This window comes from Balaenoptera acutorostrata, chromosome 12 (assembly GCF_949987535.1).
Source record: "Balaenoptera acutorostrata chromosome 12, mBalAcu1.1, whole genome shotgun sequence".
In the NCBI taxonomy this organism is placed as follows: Eukaryota; Metazoa; Chordata; class Mammalia; order Artiodactyla; family Balaenopteridae; genus Balaenoptera; species Balaenoptera acutorostrata.
The window spans coordinates 32,459,272-32,479,500 of record NC_080075.1 but is presented as its reverse complement, the minus strand read 5'-3'; the positions used below and the strand labels follow the sequence as shown (position 1 = coordinate 32,479,500).

General features: G+C 58.5%; 1 protein-coding gene across 15 annotated transcripts in view; it reads left to right on the top strand.

Moving 5' to 3' along the window:
* Window positions 1-20,229, top strand: part of DYSF (dysferlin) — a 234,093-nt gene that overhangs the window by 102,169 nt on the left and 111,695 nt on the right. For all 15 annotated transcript variants that reach the window (XM_057558086.1, XM_007175528.3, XM_007175525.3 and 12 more), the window contains 12 exons: window positions 78-191; window positions 1,414-1,591; window positions 2,150-2,274; window positions 4,236-4,342; window positions 9,456-9,648; window positions 11,728-11,883; window positions 15,436-15,567; window positions 15,652-15,818; window positions 16,617-16,731; window positions 17,020-17,125; window positions 17,381-17,523; window positions 19,244-19,417. In XM_057558086.1, coding sequence (XP_057414069.1) covers window positions 78-191; window positions 1,414-1,591; window positions 2,150-2,274; window positions 4,236-4,342; window positions 9,456-9,648; window positions 11,728-11,883; window positions 15,436-15,567; window positions 15,652-15,818; window positions 16,617-16,731; window positions 17,020-17,125; window positions 17,381-17,523; window positions 19,244-19,417 — 1,710 coding nt within the window. The remainder of the gene's footprint in view (window positions 1-77; window positions 192-1,413; window positions 1,592-2,149; window positions 2,275-4,235; window positions 4,343-9,455; window positions 9,649-11,727; window positions 11,884-15,435; window positions 15,568-15,651; window positions 15,819-16,616; window positions 16,732-17,019; window positions 17,126-17,380; window positions 17,524-19,243; window positions 19,418-20,229) is intronic.

Sequence of the window (20,229 nt, the reverse complement as noted above, 5' to 3'; positions counted from 1 at the left end):
GGGCCAGATCAGGCTTCTTTCCCTCCCCTCCTCCCCTCCATCGCCCCTGCTCCTGGTGACCCAGCCTCCCCTCTCAGGGGGAAGGTGTGGCCTACCGAGGCCGGCTTCTGCTCTCCCTGGAGACCAAGCTGGTGGAGCATAGCGAACAGAAGGTGGAAGATCTCCCTGCGGATGACATCCTTCGGGTGGAGGTGAGGGGCGTGGCCCTGGGAGGGGCCAAGTGGGGCTGGCGGAGGAGGGCTCAGTTCCACCCACACTCATGCGCCTTCACGCCTCTGGGCCTCAGAGTAACCCAACACCTACCCTGCCTCCCTAAGGAATGTTCAGAGGCTCGAAGAAGATAAATGAAGGTTTTTAAAGTCTAGAGCTCAATGCACAATGAGAGGCTATTTTATTAATAATGATAATGTAAGAATAGCTAACCCTTTAATCACTGACTGTGTCACACACTATGCTGGTGACACTCTTGATGTCATTGAGTCCTCCCAGCACCTCTGAGGTGGCTGCTATGAGTATCTCCATTTTACAGATGAGGAAACTGAGGCTCAGATGTAGCAGAGCAGCAAGTGGTGGAGCTGGGCCTTGTGTCCAGGAGGCAAATGTATGGAGTCCTCATGGTGGTGTACACTTTCAGACCCTGTAGTCAGACTGTGCTGGTTTGAGTTCTGACTTGACCACCTAGCTGTTGTATCAGTTTCCCTATGTGTAAAGTGGGGGTAATAATTATATTCACCTCATAAGATTGTTGTGAGAATTAAAGTAATTCATACCTGCATGCAGTAAGCACTCGGTAAGTGTTAGCTGTTATCACTGTGTACGTTATCTAAAAGCATAGTCGTATAATCCCTCTTCTCTCTGCCTTCCACAAAGGGGATCGTAAAGTCACCTGGGTTCAGGCTGGGGTGTGTGGTTGAGTGCCTGCCATGTCCTCAGCCCCGTGCCTGATGCCCAGAGGGGACAATGGTATTCATTCACCCCACGCACGTGGCAGCCTGCGCTGCCGCAGAGCTGGCTGGCATGGTGGAGAGCCTGAGTGGTGCAGGGTGGGTTTTCTGGGCGGGGGCATGGTGGGTTAGAGCCTTCGGCCCCTTCTGAACAGCAGATGCGGGAGACCAGGCTCCCCGGGGTGGCGGTGCCATCGCTGTTTGTTTGGATCAAGGAGCAGCATGACCTTGGAGGCGTGGACCTTATTAGAGGAACACGGCCAAACACACAGGCCTGGAATGTGTTTGCTCAGTTACTGACCAAAATCTGGGCTGTGGTGCAGAGCTGGACCACTTGCCACCCATCCGTCCAGCCAGGATTTATTGGGTGCCAGGCATGGCCAGGGCCTGCCAGACATGGGACCCCTCCCCATGCTGGTGTCTTCTCCCCTCCTCCCCCTGACCCCGCCGCTGCCCTCTCTGCCCCCAGAAATACCTCCGGAGGCGCAAATACTCGCTCTTTGCCGCCTTCTACTCGGCCACCATGTTGCAGGACGTTGACGACGCAGTCCAGTTTGAGGTCAGCATCGGGAACTACGGGAACAAGTTCGACACGACCTGCCTGCCACTGGCCTCCACCACCCAGTACAGCCGGGCGGTCTTTGATGGTGAGGCCAGAGACCACGCGCCTGGCTGGGACCCAGACCACTGCGCAGGGGGCTGAGCCCTAAATCCTGCCCCCTTGGGGAAAGCTGCTGGAGGCTCGCCCAAAGGCTCTGGCCCTGGGCACACCTGTTTGGGGGACCCCCTGGTTTGCTCCCCCCCGTGCCGCCTCCCCCTGCTCATCCCCAGGTGCATCCCTGCTGGGACCCATAGACTGGGCTCTCGAAGCCAGCAGCGGTCAGCATTGATCCTGACTTGTGGCGGTCAGTTATCACAGGGCGGCTGCGGGCTTGGCATAGAGATTTCGGAGAGTGTGGGATTCCCAGGGCCCTTCTAACAGCCCCTCGGTTTTGATGTGTTAAGGAGCCCTAATGAGGGCGGCAGCTACCTGTTCCACGCGGGAAGGGAACTCTGGCACCTTGTCTGGGCACTGGGGGATACTGGCCGCGCCACGGCTATCCACGGGAGTTCTCAGTGGGGGAGCAGGTGCTCGCATCCGTCCTCCCCTCGGTCCCCGCACCACTCCGCTCCCGGCTCAGCACCAGGCCCTTGGGTCCTTCCAGGATGCCACTACTACTACTTACCCTGGGGCAACGTGAAGCCCGTGGTGGTGCTGTCATCCTACTGGGAGGACATCAGCCACAGAGTCGAGGCTCAGAACCAGCTGCTTAGGATCGCCGACCGGCTGGTGAGTGGAAGCTGGCCCCACCCACCATAACCTGTGCACGCACCCCTGGTGGGTGTCTTCAGACCTGCTTCCGTGGGTGCTAAGCCTGCAGACCTCATGGTGCCTGGGGGTCCCCTGAAACCTGACCAGGCCGGGCTTGTGATCCTGTCCTGCCTACTGGGAATAGAGGAGAGGGAGGGAGCACAGCCCTGGGGGCGCCCCCAGTCTGATGTAGGAGGCAGCACAGAGAAAAAGCTGAGAGAAACCGAGCGGGGAGCAGAGGACAGAGCCACCACCCATTCATTCCTTCATTCATTCGTTCATCAAGTGCCTTTGACTCTTGCCACAGCAAGGATTGTGCTGGAAACTTCTAGCTAGAGGGTAGACATGAACAGGATGCTGTGCCTGCCTTCGCGAGTCAGCTTAGTAAAGCAGAGTGTGGGTTCACCCGCCCCCTCCTGCAGAGACTCAAACTCACATTCTGGTGACGCTCTAGGAGCCCCTAGGGAGGGGGCTCGGAGGGGAGAGGGGCCGAGGAGCAGCAGGAAGGCATCGCATGGCAGCAGGGGGGCCGCGTCCAGTGAGGGGAGTTGGGAGCTGGTTAAGATGTCCTTGCAGGGGTCCAGGGGGGCATGATTTGGCTCTGGGAAGGAGCTGACCTCAGGGGAAAAACTGAAGGACTTGAGCTGCCAGGACTTGGTGGTCTGTTGAACTGGGGAGGAGGGGCTGTGAGGAAGGACTCCGGTGGCTGGGGAATTGGGAAGCTGGGGAGAAGAACAGGCTCTACGAGGTCAGGTGATGAGTCCTGTCTTGGATGTGGCCGGGGGTTAATGGTGGAGGCTGGGAGTTGCAGGCCTGGTGCTTGGCCAGGGAGCGGAGGAGAATCAAAGTGGGCAGAGGTGTAGAGGCCAGGATGGGGCGATCCTGGTGGTGGTCCCCAGCCCTTTCTGTGTGCGCCTGGGGCGGAGGCTCACCCGCGAGGTGTGTGGCCCGTGGGGACATGGGGAGGCAGGCGTGGCCATGCTGCTGGGGCCTGCGATGGGCAGCATGGTGGAGGAAAGGGGGTTGGAGAGGCTTGGGCAGGTGGAGGAGGGGAGCACAGTGAGGAGGGAAAGTGGAAAGGGAAGGGGGGGGTGTGGGCATTTTAGAGTGTCTGGGAGGGGATGCAGGCCCCGGTCAGGGGCCGTGGTGAACCACACTTTCCCTGAGACCCACAGCTCTGTGGAAGGGAGGGGACCAGCCCATACCCAGTTTGGGAGAAGTCGGAGTCGATGCTGTGCAAGTCCAGCATCTTCTGGGCCAGCTGTTCTCTCCAAGCTGTTCCCTGCGGGCAGGGGTTGGCTAATCCTTCCAGGGCCTGTCTGTTCCCAGCATGGTAGTCCCAGGGTGCAGCACACGGAACATGCTCAGGAAGGTTGAGGTGGGGAAGGGGGTGGGGGACTGAGGGGCAAGTCTTTGGCCTGAGGGGTGTCCCGTGAGAGATCTCCGCCTCCCAGCTCAGGCCTGAGGCCCAGGGAGGAGAGCTCCGTGCAGGAGACCAGATGCAACTGGGGCACAACTTGGCCACAGGAGTTTGGAGAGGGCAGCCCCGCTATTGCAGGTTGTCTGAGTGCTCCCGAAGGAAGGAGGAGGGACCCAAGCCTGCTTGGGTGGCAGGATTTGCAAAGGAGAGAGGGTGCCAGGCGGGGAAGTGGGGCCAGCTGCAAGGTCACTTGCCTGTGAGACCTTAGACCTGGCTTGACGGGGACCCGTGGAGAGCCCGTGGGGTGGGAGTCCCAGGCTTGGGAATTTGGATCTGTTTGGTGTGGGGAATCCTGGAAGCTTCTTGAGCCAAGACAGTTGCTGGTCTGTGGGGTCTGGGCTCTGCCTTCTTGGCTCTAACCGTTCTCTCGTTTTGGTGGGACCGGGCTGTGGTGACAGTGCCTGGGGTTAGGGGTCCGTCCCACGGTGACCCTCCCAACCCCTGCCTGCCCGTTCCACAGGAAGCCGGCCTGGAGCAGGTCCACTTGGCCCTGAAGGCGCAGCGCTCTGCCGAGGATGTGGACTCCCTGGTGGCTCGGTTGATGGATGAGCTCATCGCAGGCTGCAGGTAGGGGGTGCCTGGCACCCACGCGCCCTCCCCTCCTGGCCCGGCCGGGCCCTTTCCCCGGGAGTGTTCGTGTGTGGTGGTGAGCGACTGCACGTCTCCCCAGCCATGCTTGGCCGGCAGTCCAGCCCATGCTGAGTCCAAAGGTGGTGGAGCCAGCGCAGGGAGTTGAAAAGGTGACATTTAGAGCAGGTCATAAATCTCCCTGCAGCGGCGGCAGCTGTGGGCCCGGGGCGGCCAGGCTCACCTGAATGGGGAGCATTGTGTCTCTGATCCCCGACCTCTTATTTCCCTGATGGAATCTCCAGGAGGAGCTGGCTGGTGGGAGTGACGGCACCCCTCCTTCCCCCAAGGCCATGTCGGGGACCACAGTTTCTGTTTAGCCTTCTATTAACACGGCTGATTGTCACCTTCAGGAAAAGGGGGCACTGGGGGGGTGAAGGAGAATGGGGGGGCTCTGGGTCCCAGGGCCCCGGCAGAAGGGGGAGCATCTGAGCGTCTCCTCCACAGCTGGGTGATTTGGAGCTCACCACTCACCTGCTCTGGACCTTGCTTTCCTCATCTTCAACCTGACATTAAGAATAACTGCTTTATAATATCACACAAGCAAAATGACTGGCCCTTAGGAAGTATTTAATAAACGGTAGCTGTAATTATTATTGAGAAGAAGAAACGTGAGGAGATTTAGATTCTCATCCCATTAACCACCTTTGTGGCTTTGGGCAACTTCACTTCTCTGGACCTCAGTTTTCCCAGCTATTAAATGGACTTAATAATAAACAGCCATCTTTCTACTTTCTATGGGATTAAGTGTAAATATATGCAAATGTATTCTATGCCCCCTCTAAATCTTATTGTCCCAGCCCCTGTCAGGAATGCATGAGAAATGCCTTCATGCTGCGAATCAGGAATCCGTGACCTTGGCTGCCTGCCACAGTACCCCTCTGGCCCTTTGTACCCCAGTTGGGAAGTGCACCTTTATCAGAAATGACCCTGCCTCAAGCCCTCCTGGGGGTGACGAGGCAGAAGTGAGCAAATGAAGGAAAGTGTGTTGGGAGCTTGAAGCATGTGCCCTAGTAGCTCAGAGCAGGTGCATCTTACTCAAATCAAAATCAGAGACACTTCCTGGAGGAGGGGACGCCCTACGTGAACTCCGGAGGGGAAGGAGTCAGCCTTTGGGGAGCGGACTGCCGGGCACAGGCGCAGGAGCCCAAAATGCCTGCTGCCTCCTGGGGCTGCAGGGCGACAGACCTCCAGGGTTTGCTAAGGCAAGCTCAGCCCCGGGGGCTGTTGAGGCACAGGGATTCCCGGGATTCAGACGCCCACTCCTGCTGCAGCGTAAGAGGTGGGCTGGGGGTGGTGATGAGGGGCGACCAGACGAAGGCTTCACCCAAGGCAGGGACGCGGGGACGTGGGGTGAGAGAAGCAGAGGGCAGCGACGTGGGGACATGGGGTGAGAGAAGCAGAGGGCAGCGTGGACTCTTCAGGAGGCATCATGGTGGTAACAGCCTCATAAGGAGCACTTTCTGCGCCAGGTGCTGTTCTGAGAATTTCACATGTATTAGCTAATCATAAAAATCTCATGAGGTAGGAAGTAGAATGTTCCACATTTTACAGATGAGGAAACTGAGGCATGGAGAGGTGAATTGCCCAGATTCAGGCCTCTAGGAAGGGGCTGAGCCCCCTTGCTGTGCTGCTCTGTACTAGACAGGCTTTGATGGTGGATGGAGTGTGAGGGCCCAAGGAAGGTCCAGAATGATTCCCTGGCTCTGGCCAGAGCAGGTGGGTGGAGAGCAGAGCTGCTTCTGGAGGGAGTCAGCGGGAGAAAAGCAGGTTTGGGGGAGGATGAGGAGTTCAGGGCTGGCCATGTTGAGTGGCAGGTGCCTGTGGGCATCTGTGGTCTGGAGGTCAGAGGTCAGAGCGAGGCTAGAGGGGCACACGGGGCTGCGGTCAGCAGGGAGGGCTGCAGAATGACTGTCTGTGCCCCACTGCCCGGCCTGACAGCCTCGGGTGCAGAGGGTGGGCCCCAGCTCTCGGTTCATTGCTCTCTCCTTGTGACTCATGTGTGGTGTGGGCCTTGGCAGGTCTGCGGTGCCTGAAACATCTGAGATGGGTGGGTCCCAAGTCTTGGGCTGTCACTCCGCTCTCTCAGGGCTATGTTCTTGGTGGACTTGGCTAAAAATGCTTATGCCAAAGCCTGGTCCCCTTGAATCATTCTCCTGGGGGTAGACGGTGGCCAGGGCCCTCCTGGGGAGCCCGGGTCCCAGGTCAAGGGCTTGTGAGCAGGGTCCCATCCCCTCAGGAGCGCATGCATGGCTCCCTGGGGAGAACACTGGGCCTCAGGACCAGTTCCTTTGGCACCACCTGAGGCCACTAATAGCCCTGGGGCCGCAGCAAGAGAGCTTCCACCCCCCCGCCCCCCGGCCTGCTCTGTGCTGAGCGTCACAGCTGATAGCAGGGCAGCTGGGCATGGAGGACATGAGCCAGCTTGCCATAGATGACCTGGCTGTCACCCATTCCTCCAGCCAGCCCCTGCCCAACATCCACCATCAGTGTCCTTCATTTGTTCAGACCCCTTCCTGCCTCATCTCCCTGGGAGCCCCTCTCCCCCTGGCCAGGGGCGCCCACTCTTTTCTTCCGGGTCAGCCTTCTCCTCTCATCTCTCAACCCACGGACCCAACGGCCAGCTGCACATCTCCACCTGGGTGTCCACCAGCGCATCCAATTCATTCTCTGTGATCTTCCTGAAACTGTGCCGTGCCACTTCGATTTCAGCCCTGCGGTGGCTCCTGTTGCCTTTAGGAAAAGCTGCAGCTCTCCTCTGATGGATGGGCCTCTCTGTCCCCACTGCCTGCCTTCTGGGCCTCAGCAGTCTTACCCTCTAGCCCTTCGGAGCCTCTGTGCTGGCTCACGCCCCCACCCCACCTCCCTCCACCCAACTCCCACATGCCTCTGAGCCTTTGTCTTGTGCACATACTGCTCCTTTGGCCAGAACGCCCTTCCTGCCCTTCTTGGCCTCGCTAGCTCCCGCTGGCCCTGCCAGTGCAGCTTGAGGCCACTTCCTCCAGGAAGGACTCCAGACTCTGAGGCTGCTCGGGGGGATCTAGCTTGCTTGCTTGTCTGTTCCAGGGGCTCCCTGAGGGCAGGGCTGGGTCTCATCCCTGGACCCAGCCTCCAGCCAGGACCAGCAGAGCTGTTGCTCGTGGGGAGTGAAATGAATGAGCCAGCGGCCAGTTTATCTTTCAGGCTGGACACTGTCCGCTCCCAGGCGGCTGTCCCTGATAAAGGCACCCACTCACCGCAGGGGCAGGCAGCAACCTTGCGAGCAGCCCAGCTCTGCTCCCAGCCTAGGCTGAGCCCTGCCCGGGGCCCGCCTGCCATTTCCAAGTCAGCCAGGGTTGGCAGGGCGACTGCCCCTGCTTGGGGTTGGGGCAGTGTCATCTAGCCTCCTCTCCCAGGTCTCCCTTTCTTTCTGTACCCTGTTTTGGGCTTTTTGGGGTGAGAAAGGGCTGAGACATCTTGTTTGTGGCAGTTACGGGTCCTGGCTGTTTCTTGGGGCGTGTTGGCTGGGCTGGTAGCCTCCGTGAACGTCTCCCTCTGGTGGTCTGCACGGCAGTCCCTCTCAGCTCCCGACCCAGGCCGGGAGCATAAATCACCCTGGTTGGCTTGCCTCCCCATATCCCACTCCAGACCCGCCTGCCCCCACCCTCAGGGCCCACTCACGCCCCCTTCCCAGCAGGCCCAGCCCAGGACTCTGGCCCAGGCCCCCCTTCACCCACCGAACATGCCCCTCCGCCGCGTTCGAGTGGGCTGGGGATGGAGGCCGCCCCTCTCCTGGCCTGGGGCAGCCCCATCCGAGGCACCCTCGGGGCAGTAAATATTATATTACTACGGGGTGTGCAGTACGTGACCTGAGACAGGCCCCGGGGCTTAAGTTTCCCGAGATGGAGTTTGCGTACTGCTCCCCCCACCCTAAAAATTCAATTAAAAAAAATAACAGGAAAAATGTAGTGCGCCGAGGGCCTGCCAGAGTGGTGTATCTGGCGGCGGCAGTGCCGCTGCACTCGGCGGTAATTGGTTCTGCATAGCTCGGGGAAATTGGCAGAAAAATAAATCAGCCGGGAGCCGGGAGCCGAGACACTGTGGGGCGGGGAGCGTGAGGTGGGGCAGCAGATGTGGCGAGCGAGCGGGCCTGACTGATGTCCTGTTTGGGAGTCAGGGGCTTAGCGGGGGGCGGGGGGGGCAGCCCCCCTACCCTCCAGCAGGCATGATCTAGAGGGTCCTGCCTGGTGAGGAAGAGCACAGACGCCCCCCGCCCACCCCACTCCATGCTGTGTGACCCTTGCGTGTGCACTCACTGACCCCGGGGCTTCGTATGGCCGGGGGGAGCCACGTAAAGGGCTTTTAGGGATCCTAGAGAGGGAGCCCATCCTTTGGATGGGGGTGGTCAGAGTTCTCCGCCTCTAAATGAGGTTGAGTTTAAGCCCAACCCCCCGACTGGAGGCCTAAGGCTGTGTTTCTGGGACTGCGTGTACCCCCAGCTCCTCTCCAGAGGCTTCCCAAAGCAGAGGGTTCTGGGAGGGGTGTTGTGCGGCCGCCCTGGGTCGACACATCTGTACTGCTGGCTGCCGGCCTCCCCACGGCGTCTGCAGTGGCTTGTCAGGGGTCCATAAATTTCCTTCTTGAAGAACGTGTGCGTACAACAGAATGGATTCGCTTCAGCCAAAGGCAACCTAGTGCTTGCGCCTCTGCTCTAGGAGGGCGCCGGGGGCAGGGAGGGACCCACTGGGCCTCTGGGGACGTACAGTCAGGTGGGCAGAGGGGACTCACACCACTGGAGGCTTGAGGATAGGTTCCAGACAGGCAGCCCCAGAATAAAGGGCTGGGGCGCTTCAGAGCAGGAGGCATACTGGCCAGTATGGCTGCAGCAGGTTTCCTGGAGGAGATGGCTGGAGGAGGCACCCAGGGCACACGCCGCAGCCAGCAGGCAGGCTGAGGGTGTGAGGCCCGTTGGGGGGGCCTGTGCACACGTGTGTACGTGCTTGCCTGCACCTGGGCCTGGGCGAGCGCCGGGCTCCTGCTCGTCGGGCACATGCCGTCTGTCTGTCCGTCACAGCCAACCCCTGGGTAATGTCCAAGAGACGCCCTCCGCCACCCACCTGGACCACTACCTGTACCACCTGCGCACCCGTCACCTGAGCCAGATCACTGAGGCGGCCCAGGCCCTGAAGCTCGGCCACAGTGAACTCCCCACCGCCCTGGAGCAGGCTGAGGACTGGCTCCTGCGTCTCCGTGCCCTGGCAGATGAGGTAGCTGACGCTGAGAGGGGCCTTCCTTCCTGCCTGGAGCGTCAGAACTGGGAGGGACGTGGGGAATGTCTGAACCATGATCCACACTGGCTCCATTGCTGGGTAACCTTGGGCAGGTGACTTAACCTCTCTGAGCCTCCGTGTCCCCATTCACAGAAGGAGGCCAGAGGATGCAACGGGATACTGGGTGTTATAGGGCCCAGCAGAGCCTGGCATTTAGTAGGTGCTCGATAAATGCCCCCAAATGTGCTCGATAAATGTGCTTAATAAATGCTGCCAAAGTACGTCAGAGACAGAGCTGGGACCAGAATCCAGGGCTCCCGGCTCTAGGTTCAGTGCCAGGGGCTGCTCCCCTAGGGACCCAACTCCTTCTCCCCACCAACCTGTCTACCCCTGGCCTCAAACCTGCCTCTCATGGGACCCTGTGTTTCCTGCCCTCCTGGATGCCCCTGAGCCCCAGGCCTGAGGCGGCTGCACCTGCAGTGACTCTGCATCTACACCCTGACCCCTGTGCCCCCATCCAGCTCTGCAGGGAAGCAGGCGGGCCGCAGATTTGTCCAGAATGAGGAGAAAGGTCTGCTCATATGTCACAGGTGGACACAGCTGCTGCCCACCCTGGCCAGAGCCACCTGGGACCCCCAGGGAGAGGGATGGTGAGGAAGGATCTCCCCAGAAGGAGTGTGCAGAGAAGGGCAGGGCCTGCGAGTGGCTTCTGGAGGAGCGACTTGCTGAAGGGGAGAAGGGGGTCCAGGAGGTGGAAGGGGTGCTCAGGGGGGGAAGCAGCCTGAAATGTTGGTCCCTGAGAGTCAGCTTTGGCTCGTCCCCAAGCGGGGCCTTGGACGTGTGGCCGGTTACCTGGGGGCCACTGTGTCGCTCAGCCCCAGGACGACCCCTGGCAGTGGCTGTGGATCATCCCCTTGGGCGGGTCACAGGCTGCCTTCCACATCTTGGCCCAGACCCCGGAGCTCTCACGCAGATTGTGTTATGGCTGGGAGTGGTTAAGGTGAAACGGGTGCTATGGACTGTGAGGGAAACCGGAGAGAGCCTTCCTCAAATTGGAGTGTGCGTCAGAATCCCCTGAAGGGCTTGTTAAGACAGGGTACAAGCCCCACCTGATCCCGCATGTCTGGGACGGGGCCTGAGAATCTGCATTTCCACTGAGTTTCCAGGTGGTGCTGCGGCTGCTCTGGGGACCACACTTTGAGAACCCTTGGTATCGTGGTTAGAAACATACACTTGGAATCAGAAAACCCTGGTTCCTAACTTCTTTGAGCCTGAATTTCCTCACCTGTGCCTGCCTCTGGGCTTGCTGTAGGGATGAAGCGACACAGCCTAGGAGGTGTTGAGGGAAGGTGCCAGCCATCAGCTCTCAGCAGGAGCCTGGCTTCGAGACCCAGCCCCGCCCCACTGACCACACCGCTCAGCAGCCTTGGGAGCAGATGGGCTTAGCCAACTGGCCGCCTCTCCTGAGCGTGGCAGCTGGGAGCAGTTCTCACGCCTAGAGGCTCGGAGGGGCTCAAGGGTCCTGCAGTCTGGGTTAGTCACCATTTTCAGAGCCCAGTGTCAGCAGGCCCAGAAAAGGGCCAGACCCCCAGGGTCCCCACTGTTAGAGGGAGGAGGGATCGTGTGTCCTCTGGGAAGGCGCACCCCTTCTGTGGATTCGCTTCTGCTCTCAGGGGTGAGGAAGGGGGTGACACCTTAAGTGTAATGTCATCTCTAGGGTCAAATCAGATCCTCCGATGTCTCCCCACCGGGAGCCTCTATCTAACCACACCCCCCCCCCCCCCCCCGCCCCGTGGAGGGAATCTAAGAACTTGGGGCTCCAGGCAGGAGTGTCTCTTCCTAGAAAACGTGAACGCAGCTTAGTGAATTCCTGGCGGGCTCCTCGTGTGAGCCAGGGGCAGCCTGGCGCCCTACCCCTGGGGGCTCAGAGCTGCTGAAGACAGGGGTGCCCCGCCAGCCCTGGGAGGTCAAGGGGGCGGCTGCGGGTGGGAACTGGGAGGAGAGGCCTGGGGAGAGGGGGCTGAGGGTGCGGGCTGGGCGGTACCATCTCCACCCTGACTGGCACCCTCTCTCCAGCCCCAGAACAGCCTGCCTGACATCGTCATCTGGATGCTGCAGGGTGACAAGCGGGTGGCGTACCAGCGGGTGCCCGCCCATGAGGTCCTCTTCTCCCGACGGGGCACCAGCTACTGTGGCAAGAATTGTGGAAAGCTGCAGACGATGTTTCTGAAAGTGGGTTGTTTCTCCTTAAGTCATGGTCATACTTTCTCACCCCCAGGGTGGTCTGCACCCCTTCTGTCTCCCCTCCTGTTCTCTGTCAGACTCCGTTTTTAGACTCTGCTCTTGGAAGGGACCGAGGGCTTGCGTAAAAAGACTTCCCTTCTCCCCTCTCCCCACAAAGTCCCTAGACCCCATGCACCTGGTCTGGAAAGGGAGCAGGTGAGAATTGGAACCAGGGGTGCTGGTAACGAAGGAGGGGCTGACTCCCGAGGCTGTGCTCCCCTCCAGCCAGCTCCCTGGTGGGGGGCCTCAGCCCTCAGCTCCCACCGCCAGCCTGTAGGAGCCCGGGCACAGACTTGCCTCCCCCCTCCCCCCTCCCGAGGGTGTGGCTTCAGGTGGAGGCACACGTGGGTTCAGGTTCCTCCCCGGGGGAAGGCTGGGGTCTGGGCACCGGCTGTGCCTATGGCTCTGCTCCATCAGAGATCTGGGAGCAGGTAATCTGTCCCTCCAGTCACCCCGCCCCACCTCTCCTGCCCTTTGTCCTCCCGCCATCTTCTCTCAGCCTAGGGGGGTGGGTAACAGGGAAGTGAGCAGGTGCCTGGAGGCCCCCGTCCTCCTCTCTGGGTTCATGTGGGGACACAGAGCCCAGGCTGCTTGGTCGGGACACAGTTCGGGGAAATCTGAGCTGTGGCTTTCGTGGCCCAGGGGAGCGTCCCGTGGGGAGGGCCGTCCCTCACCACGCATGGCTGACTCCAGATGGCTCCGCTGGCATCGTAAACTGCCTGGCCTTCAACCCTCCCTTCCCACGTCTCTCTTCCCATCCACACCAGGACCTCCTTCCATCTCACCTCTTCCATGAAGTCACTGTGGACTAACCTTAGCCTCGAACCTCTGAGTGGCTATTGGTCGACCCATTCGTACCCTGACCAGTCATTCTTGCTGCCCCCTGAGGTGGGCAGAGGAGACAGGTTTCAAAGGCCCGGAGCGTGCGGACAGGTTGCAGGGCTGGCTGGAATCCTGTGTGGTCTTGGGCAGATTGTCTAGCCTCTCTGAATGCTGTTTTCCCACCTATAAAACAAAGATCGGGCTGCCCTGATCACAATTTTGAGGATGGAATTAGGTAACACAGGTCAAGGGTCTGGCTGGAACTAGGTAATCAATGAATATCAGTGTTTTTCTCCTCTTCTCCCTTTTTCCTTCTGGGGAGCTCCTTTGCCCCCTGGGGAGAGGAGGCTCTACGAGCACCATGACTGGAGGCCAGCGCAGGGCCAGGGATGATCAGATATCTGCGTTTGGGTCATTGGTACTTCAGAGGAGAGCCGGCTCTGCCTAGAAAGAGGGCAGGGGTGTCACTGCCCCTCCCACCTCGGGCATGTTCCTTGTGAGATCCTAACCTCCTAGCATGCTGCTTTCCTCCCTCCCAAGCCAGCTCCTTGCCTGCTAGGGCAGATGGGAAAGGAAGTCAAGGAGCGGTCACATCTGAATGGGGTTAACTAGGGAGGGCTGTCAGGCTACAGGGGAGGTGGGGCTGCAGGAGTGGGCCCGGTGGATGCCCGTGAACGGGATCAGTCTCTGACCTCTTGGCCCTGCAGCCTCGGGGAAATGCAAACTGAAAAATTTCCCTGATCCCAAGCAAGGAAAAAAAAAAAAAAGATATAGGATTGTTTCTCGAAGTCTTCCCCACTGAGTTTATGAGCCCCGCCAGTAGCTCCTGAGCAAGCTCTACAAAAATGTTGGCAGCAAGCAGAGACCAAGAAAACATTGGTGTTTCTTAACTTAAACCAAAGTTGGAAAAAATGAGCACCAGCAGAGAGGGAGAGGAGCCCCAAACTAGACATTTCTTTATTTGCTGTTGCTATTTTGGGTCCAGCAGGCTGGCCCTGTCTGGGGGAGGGCAGGGGAGAGACTGGGGGCGGAGGGAGAAAGGGGGGTCAGGCATTCCTGCCATCTCCCTGGGGCTGGTGGTTTGGAGGGGAAAAGGCTGCTAACCACCCCAGGAGAGAGGACACTGAAGTGAACAGTCATGGGGAGGTTTCTGGGGGGTGACACTTGGGGTCAGGGGCTCCTCCAGGCTTCACCGAGGATGAAGCAAAGGCAGAGAGGCTGGATGAAGGGTGAGACTGTTGATGCCTTTCCATGACACCCCTTGCTGATCCTCTTACCCGGCCTGGGCTCTCCCTCCGGGGATCCAGGCCTCCTCTACCAGTTAGAGAGCCCTTACCTCAGCCTCCCTTTCCTCCTCTGAACCCACCAAGACTTTCTCGTCTCATTCAGCTCCATGTCCCAGAGGAGACACTCCTCTAAGCTCACACACATGAAGCCTGGGTAGTTAATGTATTACTTCCTCTAAGGGACTGTGTGTTATTCTAAAAGTGAGGCACTTCTGCTCTTCAGGCCGTATCTGACCCTTGATTTCAGTCAAATGGTGAAGCAGTTGTGGAGAATAAATTTTTTTGTTGGGTTGTTGTGGTTATTCCATTTTGGCAGAGCTTCTGAAAGTTTCAGGATAAAAAGCAGTTGAAGACCAGTGAATAGTGGTTAACAGGCTGATAAGCACTTAAAAGGGTAGGGATATCATATGATACACTAACATCCAGCCACCCCCCCCCCCACAAAAAAAAAAACTGAAAATGAAGGGAGAGGCTTTAACCTTCTCCCCTTTCAGACCTTTCTATCTCTCTTTTTTTAAAAAAAATAATTAATTAATTTATGTTTGGCTGCCTTGGGTCTTCGTTGCTGCGCGCGGGCTTTCTTTAGTTGCGGTGAGCGGGGGCTACTCCTCATTGTGGTGCGCGGGCTTCTCATCGCAGTGGCTTCTCTTGTTGCGGAGCACAGGCTCTAGGTGCACAGGCTTCAGTAACTGTGGCTCATGGGCTCTAGAGCGCAGGCTCAGTAGTTGTGGCGCATGGGCTTAGTTGCTCCGTGGCATGTGGGATCTTCCTGGACCAGGGCTCGAACCCGTGTACCCTGCATTGGCAGGCGGATTCTTAACCACTGCGCCACCAGCGAAGCCCAGACCTTTCTATGTCTTATAAAGACATGTTCTAGAACTGCACCATCCAATATGGTAGCCGTATGTGGTTATTTAAATTTAAATTAATTAAACTTAAATAAAACTAAAAATTTAGTTTCTCAGTCACACCAGCTACATTTTAAGGGCTCAACTGCCACATAGGGTCAGTGCATTGGACTGTGCAGATATAAACCATTTCCACTGTAACAGAAAGTTCCATTGGACAATGAATGCTATTCTAGAAGAGAACAGAAATGAGGATGTGGTGGGAGAGGGGAGAATGGGGGCTCCTGGTCTAGACATGGCTCGTCTCTGCAGAGAGCATCTAGATGGGGAGGATGCAGTCTTCTCCTGTGATGGGAAGGAATCTTGGCCGGTGGGGGGGTTTCTTAGTCATACACCCCTCTTCCATGAAATTCTGATAAGTCCTCCAACAGAGCACATACCTGATGGGGTGTCAGGCTGGTATGCTCAGGCCTGGAGTCTCCCCCAAGTCGAGACATACTGACCCTGAAGGGGATTGTGGGTTTCTCTCCTTCTCTGCTATCCAGTATCCAACGGAGGGGGTGCCCGGAGCCCGGATGCCAGTGCAGATTCGGGTCAGGCTGTGGTTCGGGCTCTCTGTGGATGAAAAGGAGTTCAACCAGTTTGCTGAGGGCAAGCTCTCCGTCTTTGCTGAAACCGTGAGTGCCTGACCGCCTGCCCACCCTACCCCCGGCCCCAAAGCTACCGCAGCCCCACTCACTTCTCTGTTGCTCACTCTCCAGTATGAGAACCAGACCAAGCTGGCTCTGGTCGGGAACTGGGGCACAACGGGCCTCACCTACCCCAAATTTTCTGACGTCACGGGCAAGATCAAGCTACCCAAGGACAGCTTCCGCCCCTCAGCTGGCTGGGCCTGGGCTGGAGACTGGTTTGTGTGTCCAGAGAAGACGTGAGTCGTGGACAGGGAGGGCTTGGGGACCCCGTCTGCCCCAGCCATTTCTCTGAAAGGGCCTCGGCTCTATTCATCCCTCTGTCTACTGCCACTGCCCCCTACGCTGGTCACAGCGACTTCCATTTGAACTCTCCCAGGACTGGGGGATCGCGAGGCAGCGTTCTTTTCTGGAAGGGTTCTAATGATTGGAAAGTCCTTTATGATTAAACCGAAGCTGGCCTCCAGTGGACTTTGTGTCCACTGGTTACGGCCTTTTCCTCCAAGATACCATAGGAAGCCCGCTCCCTTCTCTGCGTGTTAATCCCTCCTTTAGTGCCCCTCAGAAAAGCCTCGTCCTTCTCCATCTGCATCGCCATCTCCCCCTCCTTCTCCTCTCTCTCTTTTCCAGTTTGGTTGATATTCAACAACTGTTTGTTTGGTTTTTTTTTTTTTTTTAAATTGAAGAGTAACATATATTGTAGTCATGTACTCAAATCTTAAGTATATAGCTCGGTAACATTTTACCTTTCTACAACTATCTATTGAGCTTCAACTACCCACTGGGTTTTCGATGTCTTCAGTTGGCTTCCCTTTCTCTTTCTTTATCTTGGTGGTGACTTTCTCTTCTGTATGCAAGTGTCTCTCTGGGTCTCCCCTTGACTCGCTGCCCCTCCTCTCTCTCCCCTCATGTCTCTTGTTGTTAGTTGGGGTGAGGCTGACACAGGAAGGTTGGCTCAGGCTCTGGGGTGCTCTGCTGGGGGTTGTGGACGGCCGGGGATCTCTTCGGCAGAGGCTCTGACCCACCCCTGCCCACAGCCTGCTTCATGACACCGATGCGGGCCACCTGAGCTTCGTGGAAGAGGTGTTTGAGAACCAGACCCGGCTCCCTGGAGGCCAGTGGATCTACATGAGCGACAACTACACGGACGTGGTAAGGGGGTGCTCTGGGGGCAGGTGGGCTCTGCTTTCCTGGAGGCCTGGACATTTGGGCCCAAGAGGGGCCTGTGACTGAAAGAAGAGGAATGTTCTCCCCTGCTCCCACTTCCCCAGCGTCCATGCCCTGGTTTCCAGAGGGACAGTGTGTGAGGTCTGGCAAGGGTAGGACACCGAGCCCGAGTCACACGTGGGGCTTTAGAATGTATGTTGTCAGGTTGCATCTTCTCATCTTCCCTGATCACATCTGTCTCTTCTCATGCTCGCCTGGCCTGTGTTACCCTAGAACGGGGAGAAGGTGCTTCCCAAGGATGACATCGAGTGCCCGCTGGGCTGGAAGTGGGAAGATGAAGAGTGGTCCACGGACCTCAATCGGGCCGTTGACGAACAAGGTGGGCAGCACGTGGAGCCCAGTGAGCACCCGGCAGACTCGCGAGGTGTGCCGGAGGGGGGCACTGTTGAGTGCAGGCCCCTTGGGCCTGGGGTTCTGGCCTTCACTGGGCTCCTTCATCTGGGGGACTTCCTGGGTGAATCCTCGCTATAAAGTACAAATTGGGAGTCAGTGGCCACTTGAAAGTCTGTGAACGTACCCCAGATGGAGAGACGGGGAACAGCCAGGCAGTGAGTGATGGGCACCTCTCCCCCAGGCTGGGAGTACAGCATCACCATCCCCCCGGACCGGAAGCCGAGGCACTGGGTCCCTGCGGAGAAGATGTACTACACGCACCGTCGTCGGCGCTGGGTCCGCCTGCGCAGGAGGGACCTCAGCCAGATGGAGGCGCTGAAGAGGGTGAGCCCAGTCGGTGGGGGTGGGGTGGGTGGGGGGGTGGGTAGGGGTGAGGCCCTGGGGAGGGGAGGCCAGCTGGGCACAGGTGCACACCTCTGTGCAGGGGACATGTACAAGGCACACGGGCTCACTCGAGATGCTCGCAGATCGCACCCGGCACTCACACAGATGCTCACGGACAGAAAACACCCAAATGCCCATGACCAAGCCAGGGGATGCACTTGGAATTCACGCACAGACCTGGAAGGTGCAAAGGCATACCTAGAGTGTGTCTATGGCTAGGTGTCCGAGGGGCAGAGTCTGAGACAGGGACTCGGCTGCCTGTAGTTTATGGAGGTAGTACTCTCAGGGGTGCCAGGGGCAAGGATGTGGTCTCAGGCAAAGTCAGCTTTGGCTTGAGCTGTGGTTTGGGAAGGGGCTCAGCCTGGAGCACCACAGAATGCTCCTCACCAGGCAAGGGGGCTGGGGTGTGTACGGTCTTAGCCGTCAGTCATTGGCTGGGGGTTGCTGGGGGCGTGCTGGAGGGAGCCTGTTCCCTCCAGCACTGCCAGTTCCCTGGAGAAGGGGGATGCTGGTCAAGGGGCTTGGGTGGGCTTGGTCAGCATTTACCAGAGGGCATGTACACAGTGTGAGCACACATGCCCACGGCCGTGCCCAGATACTCTTGGGACACAGACAGGTGCAGAGTGAGCTTGTATGAGCACACAAGTGCCTGTACCTGCTCCTGGGGTCACACAGATGCCCATGTCGTGCACAGCCTCAGGGCCTGCCTCCCTGGAACCCTCTTGGCCTGCGTCCTTCCTTCCCAAGCACACGTTGGAATTTTGGCTCGAGAACTAGGCCTCCCCCAGTCCGGGAATAGCCTTTGGCATGACCCGAGTCCCTTCCTCTCTCTTTGGTCACAGTGAATCTAGAGAGGAAGGTCACTGGGTCCCAGGAGAGGCAAGGCTTTTGGGCAGCAGGCTGTTCCTGGTGGCATGAACCAGACTCCACTCTCCCTGTGAGGGCACCCAGGAGACAGAGGCAAAGCCTTGCCTGCTCCCTCACCACCAGCATCGTTCCTGGAGAGGGACGCAGCTGGCCTCCAGAACTGGCACTGTCACCGAGCTCATGGCCTGGGCCTGACCTGAGGATCATCTCAGGTCACGAGGTGGATGGGAAGGGGCCTCCGGGGCTCCCCCAGGCTGGGAAAGGACCCCTTGAGAAGAAGTGCGGGGGTCTGTCCACACTGACGTAGGCCTAGCCTCATGGAGAAACAGCCTGGGGCTGGGAAGTGGGCTCTTCATTTTGCCTCTGAATTGCAGACCCATTTCCACTTTTATAAGTTGGGATATGAAGAAGAAAAAGGAAATGACAAGAAAACCTTGGATTCGTGAAATCCACCCAGAATCCAAATAAACAAACAAACCGAAAGCCCAGTGTTTTCATCACTGGGCTGGTGTTTTCATCACCTACCTTCCTTTCTTGGCTCCTTGGACCTCCCCACAGCCTAGGGAGCCTCTTCTCCTCCTGATTTCCTGACCCGGGGCTCTTGTCACTGCGGAAGTGCTCAGAGCCCCCTCCTCCGGGCGGCCCTCCCAGGTTTTCCCGCCTGGAGGGTGATGGTGTGGGGTGTGTGTGGGGGGGAATCGTGGAGGGCAGGGAGGGCACAGCTGGAGCCCAACCCAGGACTCCCCGCCAACCTGCCAAGTGGCCTCTGAGTCTGCCCTGTTCTCCCATGCAGCACAGGCAGGCAGAGGCGGAGGGTGAGGGCTGGGAGTACGCCTCGCTCTTTGGCTGGAAGTTCCACCTGGAGTACCGCAAGACAGACGCCTTTCGCCGCCGCCGCTGGCGCCGCCGCATGGAACCACTGGAGAAGACGGGGCCTGCAGCTGTGTTTGCCCTCGAGGGGGCCCTGGTACGTGGCAGTGGTCATCTTGGGTTGGTGGGGTGCAGCGTGGTCTCCCAGGGCTGTTCGGGGCTGACGCAGGAGAGGTGCAGAGGACCCCGGGACAGGACTTTGGCTTCATTCCTCTGGGGTTGCGTGTGGGGAAAGTGGACACCAGTCTGGGTGTCCTCCTAAAATAAAATAGCTCATTTCTTGGCACCAGAAGACCCACTGCTTTTTTGGTAATCGAGAAGGGACCAGGGGAGAGGGCCCCGGCCTTTTGATGGTCTGACTTGTGACGGGGGCCAAGGGACCTGGCTCTTCTTGAAGAGGCTGGCTGGCCTGGGGAGTGGGTCTGGGAGGCTTTGGCCCGGTCCAAGGGAGTAGCCTGAGAGGTCTAGTGACCCTGAATGTCCTTGGTTGGACATGAGTCCTCCTGAGAGGAGGCTATCTTGTGGGCATCCTCGGGAATTTTGGGGAGAGATGAGCCTCAGAGACCAAACCCCAGGCTGGCTGTCCTGCCTCAGAGAGTGCTTCCGGCGCCAGTGGAATGGGGGTCAGGTCAAGGTTATCCAGGTCAGGATGATGTGTTCCGCAAAAGAGATGAGCAGACCCTTCCCGGACAGTCTGAGTGGGGACATTCGGGGCCAGGAGGTAGCCTGTCCCCCACTCTGTTGGTGCGGGGGCTCCGAGCATTGGGAGTGAGACATCCGGGAGGAGACACCTCCTCTGACATCCAGGTAGGACTGCCCGTCCCCTGAGGGGGCTTTGGGCTGTGACACAGGGGAGCAGGTCCCACCAGCTTCACTGGCTGATGGGATCTGCGTGTGTCCGTGTGAGCC